This window comes from Brachionichthys hirsutus, chromosome 13, assembly GCF_040956055.1.
Source record: "Brachionichthys hirsutus isolate HB-005 chromosome 13, CSIRO-AGI_Bhir_v1, whole genome shotgun sequence".
Classification (NCBI taxonomy): Eukaryota; Metazoa; Chordata; class Actinopteri; order Lophiiformes; family Brachionichthyidae; genus Brachionichthys; species Brachionichthys hirsutus.
In genome coordinates, this window is record NC_090909.1 from 11,451,144 (window position 1) to 11,463,537 (window position 12,394).

At 44.2% G+C, this 12,394-nt stretch overlaps 1 protein-coding gene across 3 annotated transcripts; it reads right to left on the reverse strand.

The window, feature by feature from the left end:
• Nucleotides 1–1,026: 1,026 nt before the first annotated feature.
• On the reverse strand, nt 1,027–11,910 carry stx12 (syntaxin 12). Of its 3 annotated transcripts, none has more exons than XM_068747075.1 (10): nt 11,846–11,910; nt 11,114–11,228; nt 9,292–9,361; nt 7,500–7,599; nt 5,604–5,741; nt 4,759–4,802; nt 4,299–4,404; nt 4,108–4,180; nt 3,414–3,492; nt 1,027–1,706 (listed from the first exon to the last, which is right to left on the reverse strand). In XM_068747075.1, the coding sequence occupies exons 2-10, from the start codon at nt 11,211–11,213 to the stop codon at nt 1,595–1,597; spliced, it is 822 nt and encodes a 273-aa protein (XP_068603176.1). In that variant the 5' UTR covers nt 11,214–11,228; nt 11,846–11,910; the 3' UTR covers nt 1,027–1,594. The 3 variants fall into 3 exon arrangements, with proteins under 3 accessions (XP_068603176.1, XP_068603175.1, XP_068603177.1); XM_068747074.1 differs by having other exon boundaries at nt 11,842–11,901; XM_068747076.1 differs by having other exon boundaries at nt 3,414–3,496; nt 11,842–11,901.
• Nucleotides 11,911–12,394: the final 484 nt, after the last annotated feature.

The window sequence follows — 12,394 nt, forward strand, 5'->3', positions numbered from 1 at the left end:
GACAGACTGCAAAGACAAATGTCCCTATGGGACAATCAAGATTATCTCTCCATCTACCTGTCCCTTCATCCTCACCGACACTTTCCTCCACCCGCTTCACCCTGTCGCTGAAAAGCCAGTGACAGGGTGAAGTGGAGAAAGTTGGTTTGCTGTGGCGACCCCTCGCGGGACAAGCTGAAAGAACAAGAAGGTGTGTTCCTTCTCTCTCATTCATGAAGATCCAAGATCACAAAAAAATCTGCAGCGTAGATACTCCAGACGTGTCTCCCTCCTATTTCATTCAGCGCTTTCAAAGGTTTCCTAATCCCAGTGAGGTTGAGGAGACTCAATGGGTGGATTAATTATTCACACCTGATTTAATGTGATTTCCTTTAGAACATCTGGAAGAAAGTGACAGCAGCAAGAGTGTAAAAAGCCTGTAATCTTGCCCTATAGCCTATATTAAAGGCATAATTGATTGAAATAATTGTAATTGCAATTTTTGCATATTCAGATATTAAGTTTAAATTCTCCCCTTTATAAGTTTCAATCTGCAACGATAAAAACAATTAAAAACTAGGAAAGCACTCAATAGCACAGACCTCCACCAAGCAGCTCATTCCCCTGATAATTGGATACTGTTCCCATGGTGATCTGGATCATCACCAAAATGTGCTAAATCCAGAAGACACTTTTCATGACGGTCCACATCGGACGCCTTTGACTGATTTTGGCTGTGTGGACTTTCTTCGCAGTGTTTGCAGAGATGTGTTCTACCTGTTTGACTGTGATGTTGAAGGTTTTCAAGAAAAGATTAAAATACGAAACACTCCTGATGGCCACAGACCTATTGCACCCCCTGCTGTCCATGTAAAGAGTGTGCTTCCTTCCTAGGAACAAACAAGTGCCTCCATCTGAGTGTTAATTTTGGCAGTTTTGGTCCTCCATAGCACCTTGCCTGGTTGGAATGTTACCACTTTCTGTCTCGGTACAAACGTTCCTTTTAACAAACAGGGACTCACAAATTCAATGGAAAAAAGCTTCGTTTCACCACTGTTTTTATTTTTTTTAATACTGCATAATAATCTTAGTATTATAAACTGCTGCTTTGCAATATTTACAGACATGTGTTGGATATATTAGTAATCTAAGCTTTCATTTTACAACATATATACGAGAGCCACTGTTGCCATCATCGCAAGGAGTCATGGAATTTGTTTTTATGTAGGCCAAGAGCCACAAAAGATGGCAAAACAGGACACGAATATTTACAGCATTTAAAAATCACATTAACTACCTTTAACTAGTAGTGTGTTTCTTTTATCATTTTGCCCCTTCTACAAACAATGGCAATGGTATTCTTTATATTTGAAATGCAGTGACAGCTAAGGTTAGTGGAGTAAATGATAATAAAACAAATTGTGAATAAAGCAAACCAAAAAACCTTACTCAGTCGATTCTCTCTATTTTAATGTTCATCAATGTTTTCCAGCTTTTAAACAACAAACAGACTTGATAAGTGTAGATGAATGTGATCTGTCTGTCTCTCGTCTGTTGACGCGACCATTCTCTTCTTGCGGTTGGAGTATTTGGAGTGAAATAGAATCGTGCCACATCAGATGTGCATTGTTGATTCATTTTGAAACTTGCCAGATAATGATCCCAAGAATGACGAGCACAACGGACCCAACCATGACGAGGATGCACATCTTCTTCCGTGATTTTTGCTGAGGTGAACAAAACAGAGAGGCGGATTATTGCAAAGGCCTTCAACTTTACACAGCACTTAAATTCAGTTCAGGACATTTCCCAGCAGGATTGGGCGATACGTTTTACATAACGGCATACCGGTTATGGCTTATACTTATAAATGACAATTGAAAACGGGTTGATTCCGTGTTTTGCCGTTGAGTCAGAGTGGACCGCGGTCTCCACCTCCGTTGTAGAACTGCAAGAGCTGTGGATGCAGAGTCTTTGGTGCCTGCCGTGGCGGCAACCCCCCCGAACCCGGTGGTGGAGTCCGGAAGTAAGGGACGCCCGCCCGTCAAGCTCAAGGAGTCATATTGAGTCTCGTTGACATGTGGGACTCCGGAAGCAGGTGAGCGGTACCGGTTAAACAAGCGTACCAAGGCCCGAGTGTTTATGGAGGAGTTTGGAGATGACAGAGGATTATTATCACGCTCCTTATCCTCTCAGGGGAAGTCTATTTCAGGGTGCTGGAGGAGAGGAACAGACCGATAGCCGAACCTCGGATTCAGGAGGAACAACGTGGTTTTTGTCCCGGTCGTGGAACCCTGGACGAGCTGTACCCCCCCAGTCGGGTGCTCGAGGCCTTGTGGGAGTTTGCCCAACCACCCCACATGTGTTTTGTGGATTTGGAGAAGGGCTGCCCTTGATCACAGGCTCTATTCATAATCTCTATGGACAGAATTTCTAGGCGCGGCCAGGGGCCGGAAGAGGTCTGGTTTGGGGGCCAAATGATTTAATCTCTGCTTTTTGTGGACGCCTCCCTGGGGAGGTGTTCTGTGCATGCCCCACTCGGAGGAGGCCTCGGGGAGACCCAGGACACGCTGGAGAGACTATGTCTCTCGGCTGGCCTGGGAACGCCTCGGGATCCCCCTGGAAGAGCTGGAGGAGGTGGCTGGGGAGAGGGAAGTCTGGAAACCTCTGCCGAGAGCCGGCTCCAGATCAGCGGTGGAAGACGGATGGATAGTTTCTCTATACAGGCTGCGTCTTCAAGCCGTTAATACCAGCAAAGGCTTTTGTATGCTATTCATGTCAGTAAGCCTGCTAACTACTTTGTCCCCGTGTCATTATACATAACACATAACTTATAGGTTTATAAATCCAACATCTCCTTGAGGCCAAATCTCTTCATTTGTTTCACAAACACTAACTAGAAAGACAATCAGAGATTGCAGACCCCGCCTCCAAAAGACTATTGGATCTTGTGAGACAGTAAACAGGGCTTCCGGATCAGAGGGGCCAAACCTGCTCTAGCTTGCTGCTCCGGAACGTACTACAAGACTCCTTCTGGACTCTTTTTCCCATCATGCCATTCGTGTCCCTCCCTCTTAAAGTGGCAGTTTACAGCACAGGCACGATTCCAGATGTAAAAATAATTCTAGAATCTGGATCCAGATACGGATCAACGCCATTCTCGGGGAGGACCGAGCCACGGACAGAACCTTGCTTGTGTAAAGATTTCAAGTCGATTGGGTTACTAGTTTTTGAGTTATGCGCTCGGACAGACAAACAAACAAAGAAACGCACCCAATTGCAATACCCTCGCCTCCTCTTCGGCGAGGGTAAAAAGGTTACTCATGAATGCCCGGCAACCCATTTAATAATCCAGACCCCCACTTCTGGTGGAGACATTGAGGTGTCTACAGAGAGTGCTGGAAAACAAGATGAAGTGATCGTCTCAGACTCACCTGGTAGACGGCAGCTCGATGGAGTTGCTCCGTTCCTCGTTCCACATGAACTTCAGCATGTTCCACATTTGCCTCGATGCTGTCTACAAGGTCAGAGCAAGGTCAGTCTGGGGATTGTGTCGTTTCAGGAAAATGTTGTTTTCATCGTTATTGAAAGTAAAAATAGATTTGACCTCAGTATGGTTTACATTACAGGCATGGGCAAACCCAGGCCCGGGGGCCATATGCGGCCCGTTGGTCTTTTTAATCCGGCCCGCCAAACATGTCCAAATTATATCATTAAATAAAATTGTATTATAATTAAGCCTCATTAATTTGACCTTTTCCCTGTAATGCTAGCTGTAAAAGGCCAAATCCTTTAATGCAATAGCTTTCATGTGTCATTTATATTAGCTCACAGAAATACTCCATCCATCTGTTCTTGGTCCGGCCCATCTGTCAAATTTTAGAACCTATCGTGGCCCGCAAGTCAAAAAGTTTGCCCACCCCTGGTTTAAAACGTCTCACAACATCTCAGAATATCGCCAATGTCTACCCATTTGTGTACAAGATATCTCAAAACTGCTACTGATGAATTCCAATAGAACCGTGCAGACGGATGGGCCCTCTGCTTTGGGGAGTCGTCAAGACTTAGAAGATGATGTCAGAAAATGCAGACACTCACCGACCCCCCCCCCCCCCCAGTGCCACTCACCAATCATTTCTCCCTGATCATGGATCATCACTGCCAGGTCCTTAAATATCTGGTTCACATCCATAATGTCAGACTGAAAGAGGTGATAAGATTGACTCAAGACAAATGTGTGGAGATCCAGATAGAGAATAGAGGCCAGTAGTCATGTTGAGAAGTTCTGAAAATTGGAAAGATGAAAAAGAAAGGTTCACCTCCAGCTGTCTGATGTTGGTTTCTCTGTCCTTGATGAGATCCAGATCCTCCTCTGTGATGGCCATCTCATCAGCCTGAGTGCTGACCTGGCCCCAGTCCTCTTGGCTTCATGCAACAGGACAACAATTAAAATAATAATTATGTGAAGAATTAAAAGAATGTGTGATACTGCAGACTGCAACACAAAAATGAACAAGCATCCAAAACATCTGAACAAATATCATCTTTTGATTGATTTAGATCTTTCAGAAGTACCTAGATAAAACATAAAAAAAATAAATGCAGTATTTGCCTTTCTCCATGGATGACAGTAAGAGCAAACAGTAAAAATATAGCTTATGGCTTATATCCTGTTCTTAAAAAAATAGAAGGTGCTTCCCAGAATTGTGCAGGCAGACAAAAACCGAGATACGAGAGGATTTTCGGGCTTATACATTTGCCCGACCAGTTATTACTCACTTATCAAAGGAAACAAGCTTTTCATCCCAGGAAGAGTCTTCAGCCTAATGGAGAAAAAATAAACACACTGTGACCAAAGCAGTCAGGAAAGCAGCGTTTTATAAAGACACCATCCATCTGAAGCTCTCTCTCAAGGTGCCAACAGCTTACACGACCACAAAATCTGGTTGGTTCGTGAGACAGTCTGCTCTTGAACATAGGGGGTGTCCAACGACTTTCATTTTTAACAAAGCTTATAGGTAATCAATACAATAATCAATATGCTGTCATAGGCCAGCACTGGTGGCTTAACATCATGACACACTAAGCTCTTTCCTCTTTATCTGGTTATTCATGTTATAAATATATGTGCGTAATCTCTCTCTCTCCCCTGTAGTCTTGTGCTCTCTCTCCCTCTGTTTGTCCCTCTTTCTGTCTCTGTCTGCAGGTCCTTCTGTCCGTTCGTGCTCTTGTGGGCCATTCATCGAATGGTTCGGTTGTTTGCAGATACAAATTTATTGGATCGATCGATTGATCGATCGAGCACACACACACACACACACACGCTTTCATTTTTAGAACGTTCATTGGTTTTCATCAATTGCTGGAGCCATAATTAGGATTTTGAGTTCACTTACAATTCCCCCACGTTGAACCCTAAACCTACACATTTGTTTAACTGTACTGAAGTAGATTCATGACTTTCAAGTTAAAAAAAATAAACGTTTAGGACAAGATTTTCTTTACATAAACACAGAAGGCTGGTCGCACAGACATGAACACCATACATGGAGTTAAGTGGCTTCCGTCTGACTACACGCGTGTAGTTACCGTTCACAGCCTGTTTAGCACGTGATCCGACTTACTGACAGGCGGGATCCTGCTCTCGCTCTGGCTACGGACTCCTTCTCCTTCTCTGCTGCACGCCGCTGGACGGCTTGAAAGTTGTTAAGAACTGCTGAGAAATCATTCATCAATCTGTCCCTCTGGATCTTCTGCTGCCTCTGGAGGGGGGGGGGGGGGGGGGGAGTTAACAGAGGATGTTAGATCAATTACAGAAACAAGGAAAAGATTAAAGCCGCAAGCGGCATCGAAGGCCTTCGCCGGCCGACAGGCCGATGAGCTGACCCCCCGACGCACGCCGCTTTTGTCCTCGGTGCTTCACAAGTGTTTAGATTTGAGCTGCATTAGTCGCTCACAGTTCAGTCACAACTGTAATGGGATCATACGGGACATTTTGGCCATTGCCATGGCAACAGCGTAAAAAATGCACCAACATAACACTGTGTACCGATCCTAGCTGAGACTCAGATCGGCACGGGGACAGCTTGTGCTGCTTGAAGTCAGAAGGCAGTAGCCGTGGATCATCGGAATGACTGACATCTACAGTATTTAAAGCAGACCTTTTCAAGTGGCTGCTTTCATGAGGCCTTGTTCAATAAGCAAAGGAGGAATAGATGCATGTAAAAGGGAATATTATGAATTATTTTCACAGCTCTGTGTGGATATGGTTTATTTTGGGTTAAGGACACACCTGATAATGTAGCCTGCACATCCAGACCCGTTTACCCGAAATCAAAGGAAAGTAGATTATTCTGTCCATGCTACGTATTTTCAGATAGAAAAGATTATCCCAGATTACCGCCACTTCGAGTGTGACGCACACACACAATAAACTACGTCTGCGTACGTTTTTTCACGTTTCGCAATATCTCCTCATCCAGAATGGCTGATACCGGCCTCCAAGAAGCAATAAATGCAGGAAATACCAAGATCGATTTGTTTATACCATATGTGTCAAACTCAAGGCCCGGGGGCCAATGTGGCCCGCCATGTCATTTTTTATGGCCCGCAAGAGCTTTGTGCAGACATTTGTTCTCTTAAAATGCTGAAAAGTAAAAGTGAATCAGAGTTGATGTGTATTTGTAACTGATTTTTAATCTGTAAATGGGGTTTAAATGTTAAAATTAAATATTTGTTGCTGACTCCATTCTGGATCCGACCCAGATGATATTCAGTGGTGAGATAGAGCCCCCCCCCCCCTACATGACTGTTAAATTCCCTAAATATCGGTCAATAATCAATGGAGATATTGAAGAACAAATTACAGACAGACGCCGGCGATTACATAACCTCGGCGGATATTTTTACAGCAGTAAGGTATCGATATATTTTTAGAACTATGCAATTGCATATGTAACATTTATAATTTAATTAAGTATGTAGTAGTAAATACAGTTATTTAGCAGCATGTTAAGGAGTAGTTACATTTATTTACATTACATTACATTTAGTTACATTTACAACTGGCCCTTTGAGGGCGACCATAATGCTGATGTGGCCCTCGGAGAAAATGAGTTTGACACCCCTGGTTTATACCCACTTTACCTCCGTCTCATACGATGGTACATCTCTTTGTTTTCATCCTGATGTTGCTTGCGGTCCCCATCTTCAACGTTTTAATAATAATAATGCGTTGGTCTTATGTAGCTTTTCTGGACACTCAAAGACGCTTTACATCGTGCATTATTCATTCACTCCATACTTGATGGTGGTGAAGCTACTACTGTAGCCACAGCTGACCCGGGGTAGATATAACTGCCCCTGGGGCAGACTGAGAGGAGCGAGGCTGCCCAATTTGCGCCATCGGCCCTCCCGACCAGCACCGACATTCACTCGCTCAGTACACATTGTAGGTGGGTGAAGTGCCTTGCCCAAGGACACAACGACAGTGTACACGTGTGTGTAAGTCTGAGACTTACTTGCTCAGAGAGTGATAATGGCAAAGGAACTGATCCAAATTCCTTCAGGTATTTGTTGGTTTCCTTTGCCAGTTGGTTTGTATCGTGCTGCATCTGCTGCCTGTGGAAACAGAGTTCTGATTAAGAAACGGCAGTAGTACATATATAAAGGTGGACCTCCTATTTCCAATAGAAATCCTTTTAGGCCGGTAGGAAGGGCTGATGGACACAACGCACATGTATTTTGGTTGTTTCCATGTAAAGACAGAACCTCCTTACAGGAGATTGCAAAGAGAGGATGATTCAATAAATTACATTTTTGCACACACCTGGCAAAATAAGTACTTCATGATTTAGATTTGGAAAATTCAAAAGCATACATGCGTAGTTTGCATACAAACTTAATACACATACGCAACTGAGTTGTGTGAGGTACAAGCTCAGGAGACAAAGTCCAGAAATTATTGTAACTAATCATCTTGGGAGAAAATCCCATTCAAGAGCTCCATTTATTGAGACTCCCGTACAGCCTGCCCTGCTCTCCTTGCAGCTTGTTCTTTGGCTCAGTTTTAATCAATTATATATCTAAAAAAAAAATAGAATGAAAGAAAAATCAGACCTGCTAAGAGAGCGATCTGGCATATGTCAGAAAACACAAAACAATCCCCACTTTGAATTTAAGATTTTCTATTTTCAAAACGATGAAAACATCGTTTGGGGAAAGCAATAATGTCTCGGAAGGAACATGTTGACGCGACAAAGTGAGGGGCCACTTCCTCTGTGATGCTGTTGGCCAATGTGTTGCCCCTCCTCCACTAATGCCCCAGTCACATGCCACAATACTGCACTCCATCTCCTCACAGCAGCTCTGCCCTGGGTTTCTGACACATCATTACACAAAAGGGTAAAGACAGGTGTAACACTGTCCTTACACAACAATAGCATAACTTGCGTGAATTACATTTGGATCCCTTAAAATATGTCCGAGAGAACATTAGGAGAAGAACTGATGAAGATAAAATCACACTTCTTCAATCCAGTCCACCATTTTACTGCATTCATTCAAATAGTCCCGACTTTAACTACGTAGTCAGATTCAGCGCTGAGCAGCAGTGGACATAGAAAGGGAGGAAGACCGGTTTCAGAACAATGCAGCATGAATATTTGATGGTACTGGCATATAAAAATGGTTTTTTCCTGGACAGTAGCCATGGAAACGACCATCCTGCAGACAATATTCTTTGCTTCCCGGATATTAGAGACTCGGTACAGCAGCAGGGAATGGATCCACGCTAGGGTGACGGAAACAAGAACGTTTGGCAGAGGAGTGGAGCCGTCCGGTCGTGGGAATCGTCCTTCGGTTTCGGTTTTAGTTCGGTTAATTAATAAATAGTCGCGTCTCGGTTTCGGTTTTATTGAGTAATCATTTTGTAAATGATTCACAATCTGTGAGAAATGTGTAACAACAAAAAACTAAATATATTACTTCAACAAAAAATATAAAAACAAAAGTGGTTCCGCTTCAGTTCGGCAGAAACAAAAAATACATGATAAACACAATACCCATTCTTGCTCTGTAACTATTATAAACATGTTATAACATAGCCTGAACCCTGAGATTGTGTGTGTGGCCGTACGATGCCGCCACTTTCTTTTTTGTCCTGAGCATAATGTGCATGTTGCAGTTTTGTTGTTTGAAGTAAAGGCACACGGGCCTACTTTGCCTAACGTTCTTATCAGGGGGGGGGTTACCGGTAACTGGACAGCTCTACAGAGGAGTAACAACGTGGATATTACTAGCTGATATACGTACAGATTGTCCTGGAGCTCACTGGTGTCCTGTTTGGTCCCCAACTGGCTCACCATGCTCTTGATCTGCGCAGCTGTCAATTAGAACAAGTAGCAGTGATGAGTTTCGTGTTGTTCCAAGAGAGCCACATGAAAAACAGCATCAAGGCTCAGTGGAAATAATCCCAATCCTCAATCCGGTCAGTGAAAATGTGTTTGGCTAACTTCCTGAGGATAATACTTACGGCGACGCTTCAAAAGTCTCCTCATGATAACTAGAAAGGCTCTCAGAGAGCGCAGACCTCTCTGCCAACCATGAAAAGTCAAAGTGAGTCGGATTTGAATCGGTAAACGGGGATTTAGACAATGTTACACTATAATATTTTTCCTGACTCCATTCTGGATCCGATCCCGATGGAATTCGGTGGTGAGATAGAGACGCCCGCCCTACACGACTGTGTCAAAGTCCACAAACATCGGTCAATGATCAACCGAGATATTGAGGAACTAATTTTGAAGCTCCAATTAGTGCAATGTTACCAAAGTCCAGGATCCAAAACCCAGGATCCCCTTCTGAATAATCACCAAAATGTAATCATCTGTTCCTGGTAACATTCCCAACATGTCCTGAAAAGTTCATCAAGACCAGTCCAGAACGTTTTGAGTTACGGACTGACGGATAAACGGCGAGATCTCAGACCTCGGTTTAACGGCTCACCTTCACCACTCGTTGTATTTGATATCGTCACATTTTGTTTTTGTTCACTGATAAATAATTATTGTTTGGCTCATAAAACCTAAATAAGCACGTCCTCTAACAGCTGTGGAGAGGGGAAATCCACGTGAAAATGTTGGCGTAAAAGATTATTTCATTAAGTGACCACAAACGCATTCTTATTCGACATGCTAGAACAGTAAATAGATTTTAGGAGCTGCATGATCGTTCTGCCAATTTGACGAAATACTCCCGTGTTTTCGCTTCAAGTGCTCGAGGTTAAAGAACACCACAATCAAGGGTGACCGTTTTTAGCTGCAGCGTGTTTGCCAGACGAATCATTCTTGAACACGTCCAGAAAATCAACCCATCTCCTCTGTTAAGGTCCCCAGAGGGACACACCCACAAACACACATTTATTTATTTTTAGCCAGTCTGACACGATATGCTTTTGCATTAAAACACTTATCTGGCCTCCTAAGCAGCCTTGGTGAGGATATGAAACCGATCAGGCAAAAATACAGCACCTTTTCAAACCAAACGTGGAAGGCAAAAGGCAGTAAACGGTTCATTTCTGCATTACGAATAAACTCCATTCATTAGTTTAACAAGCACTTTACTGCTGAACGGCTCTTTTCAGTCACACATTAGACTATTGCAGCTAAACTAATTAATGGTGACTTCTATCAAGTGCTTTATTTTAGTATTTCCCACCTCTCAGTCTTGTTTAGACTTCAACTTTCACTTTATTGCTATCGTGTGTGTCTCCCAAGTCGTGAGAAGATAGATAGAAATGAATAATCTCATTAATAAGCACATTTCTCACCATGGAACTGGTAACCGCTGCAACATTAGTGACAAACAAAGACGAATGATTCACTCACATGTGATAACTGAACAACCTTAATTCCAAAAAACAAACACTTCCAGGATGTGTGATAAGATCCGCCACAGCCATCATACATTAGAATGGAATTACAGTCAACCACCATGAAACACTTTGCATGCGCAGTATCAGTAGTATTCATGATGAATGCACAGCAGAAGCAGACGGGCTTCCCGGTTAAATAAACCCTCACAGCCGTTTCCACCCCATTGCAGAAGCAGAAACGCGTGACGCTCCGAGGCTTACTGTTCTGAGTGATCCTCTGGATGTTGGAGCTGCATGTCTGGATCAGGCTGTTGAAGTCCCGCGGGACGCAACGGTAGCTCTCTGCTTTGCCGTAAGACATGTCTGTCCTCGGGCTCTGGGTAACACAAACAGGGGACATTTGACCTGAATGAATTATGAAACCAAACTCTTCCAGCCATTTTAATACTGTGGACGTTTAGGATGATGATGATGCGGGCCCCGAGGTGGTCCCACATGAACGACGAGCGTCACCACAGGTGATGTAAACTATCAGGTATCTTTGGGACATGATGATCAATATTATTATTATTATTATTATTATTATATAACTTGTATGTTATGGCTTTACTGACAGGAGCGATGAAGCGTTTCTAACTTGGTCCGAATAACTACTGTTAGCATGCTAACAGGCTAGCCTGCTAGTGTCTAGTCGTTTCATGCAGATTTCTCAGACCTGAAAGTGCATTTGTGACTAACATGCTTTGTACACGCATTTCGGTGTCTACATTGTGAGGCAGCCGTCGCTACCGATCGATGATCCTTGTTATTTAACCAAAGTTACGGAAGGCTAGCTAACTAATAACGAGCCGCTAGCTCTCTGTCTGCACGCATTTTGAGAGCGTTCCGTTATTTAACTTATCTTGAAACAGCTAATCGCGTTCGTCGGAAGGACAAAGCACTTTACCAACCAAAGTAGAACGTTTGATACAAATACTTAATACGTATACTTGCGTATTTGCCAGTTACAATTCCAATACTTCGGTGGTCTTCAAAAGTCGGTCCTGACTTCCTGGTCTCTGATCCCACAAGATAACGCTGTTCTTCTTCTTTTTGGTGTTTTAACAGCGGCCAGACACATTTGCGAAGGGGCATTACCGCCACCTAGTGTTCCGGGGTGCGTCTCAGGCACCGGGGCATTACCGCCACCTAGTGTTCCGGGGTGCGTCTCAGGCACCGGGGCATTACCGCCACCTAGTGTTCCGGGGTGCGCCTCAGGCACCGGGGCATTACCGCCACCTAGTGTTCCGGGGTGCGTCTCAGGCACCGGGGCATTACCGCCACCTAGTGTTCCGGGGTGCGTCTCAGGCACCGGGGCACTACCGCCACCTAGTGTTCCGGGGTGCGTCTCAGGCACCGGGGCATTACCGCCACCTAGTGTTCCGGGGTGCGTCTCAGGCACCGGGGCATTACCGCCACCTAGTGTTCCGGGGTGCGTCTCAGGCACCGGGGCATTACCGCTACCTAGTGTTCCGGGGTGCGTCTCAGGCACCGGGGCATTAC

Coding starts and splice junctions, on each gene's coding strand:
- stx12 (XM_068747075.1), bottom strand. CDS start 11,213: ATGTCTTACGGCAAAGCAGAGAGCTACCGTTGCGTCCCGCGGGACTTC. Junction 9,362..11,113: donor CCAGAGGATCACTCAGAACA/GTAAGCCTCGGA, acceptor TCTAATTGACAG/CTGCGCAGATCAAGAGCATG. Junction 7,600..9,291: donor AGTGAGCTCCAGGACAATCT/GTACGTATATCA, acceptor CTGTTTCCACAG/GCAGCAGATGCAGCACGATA.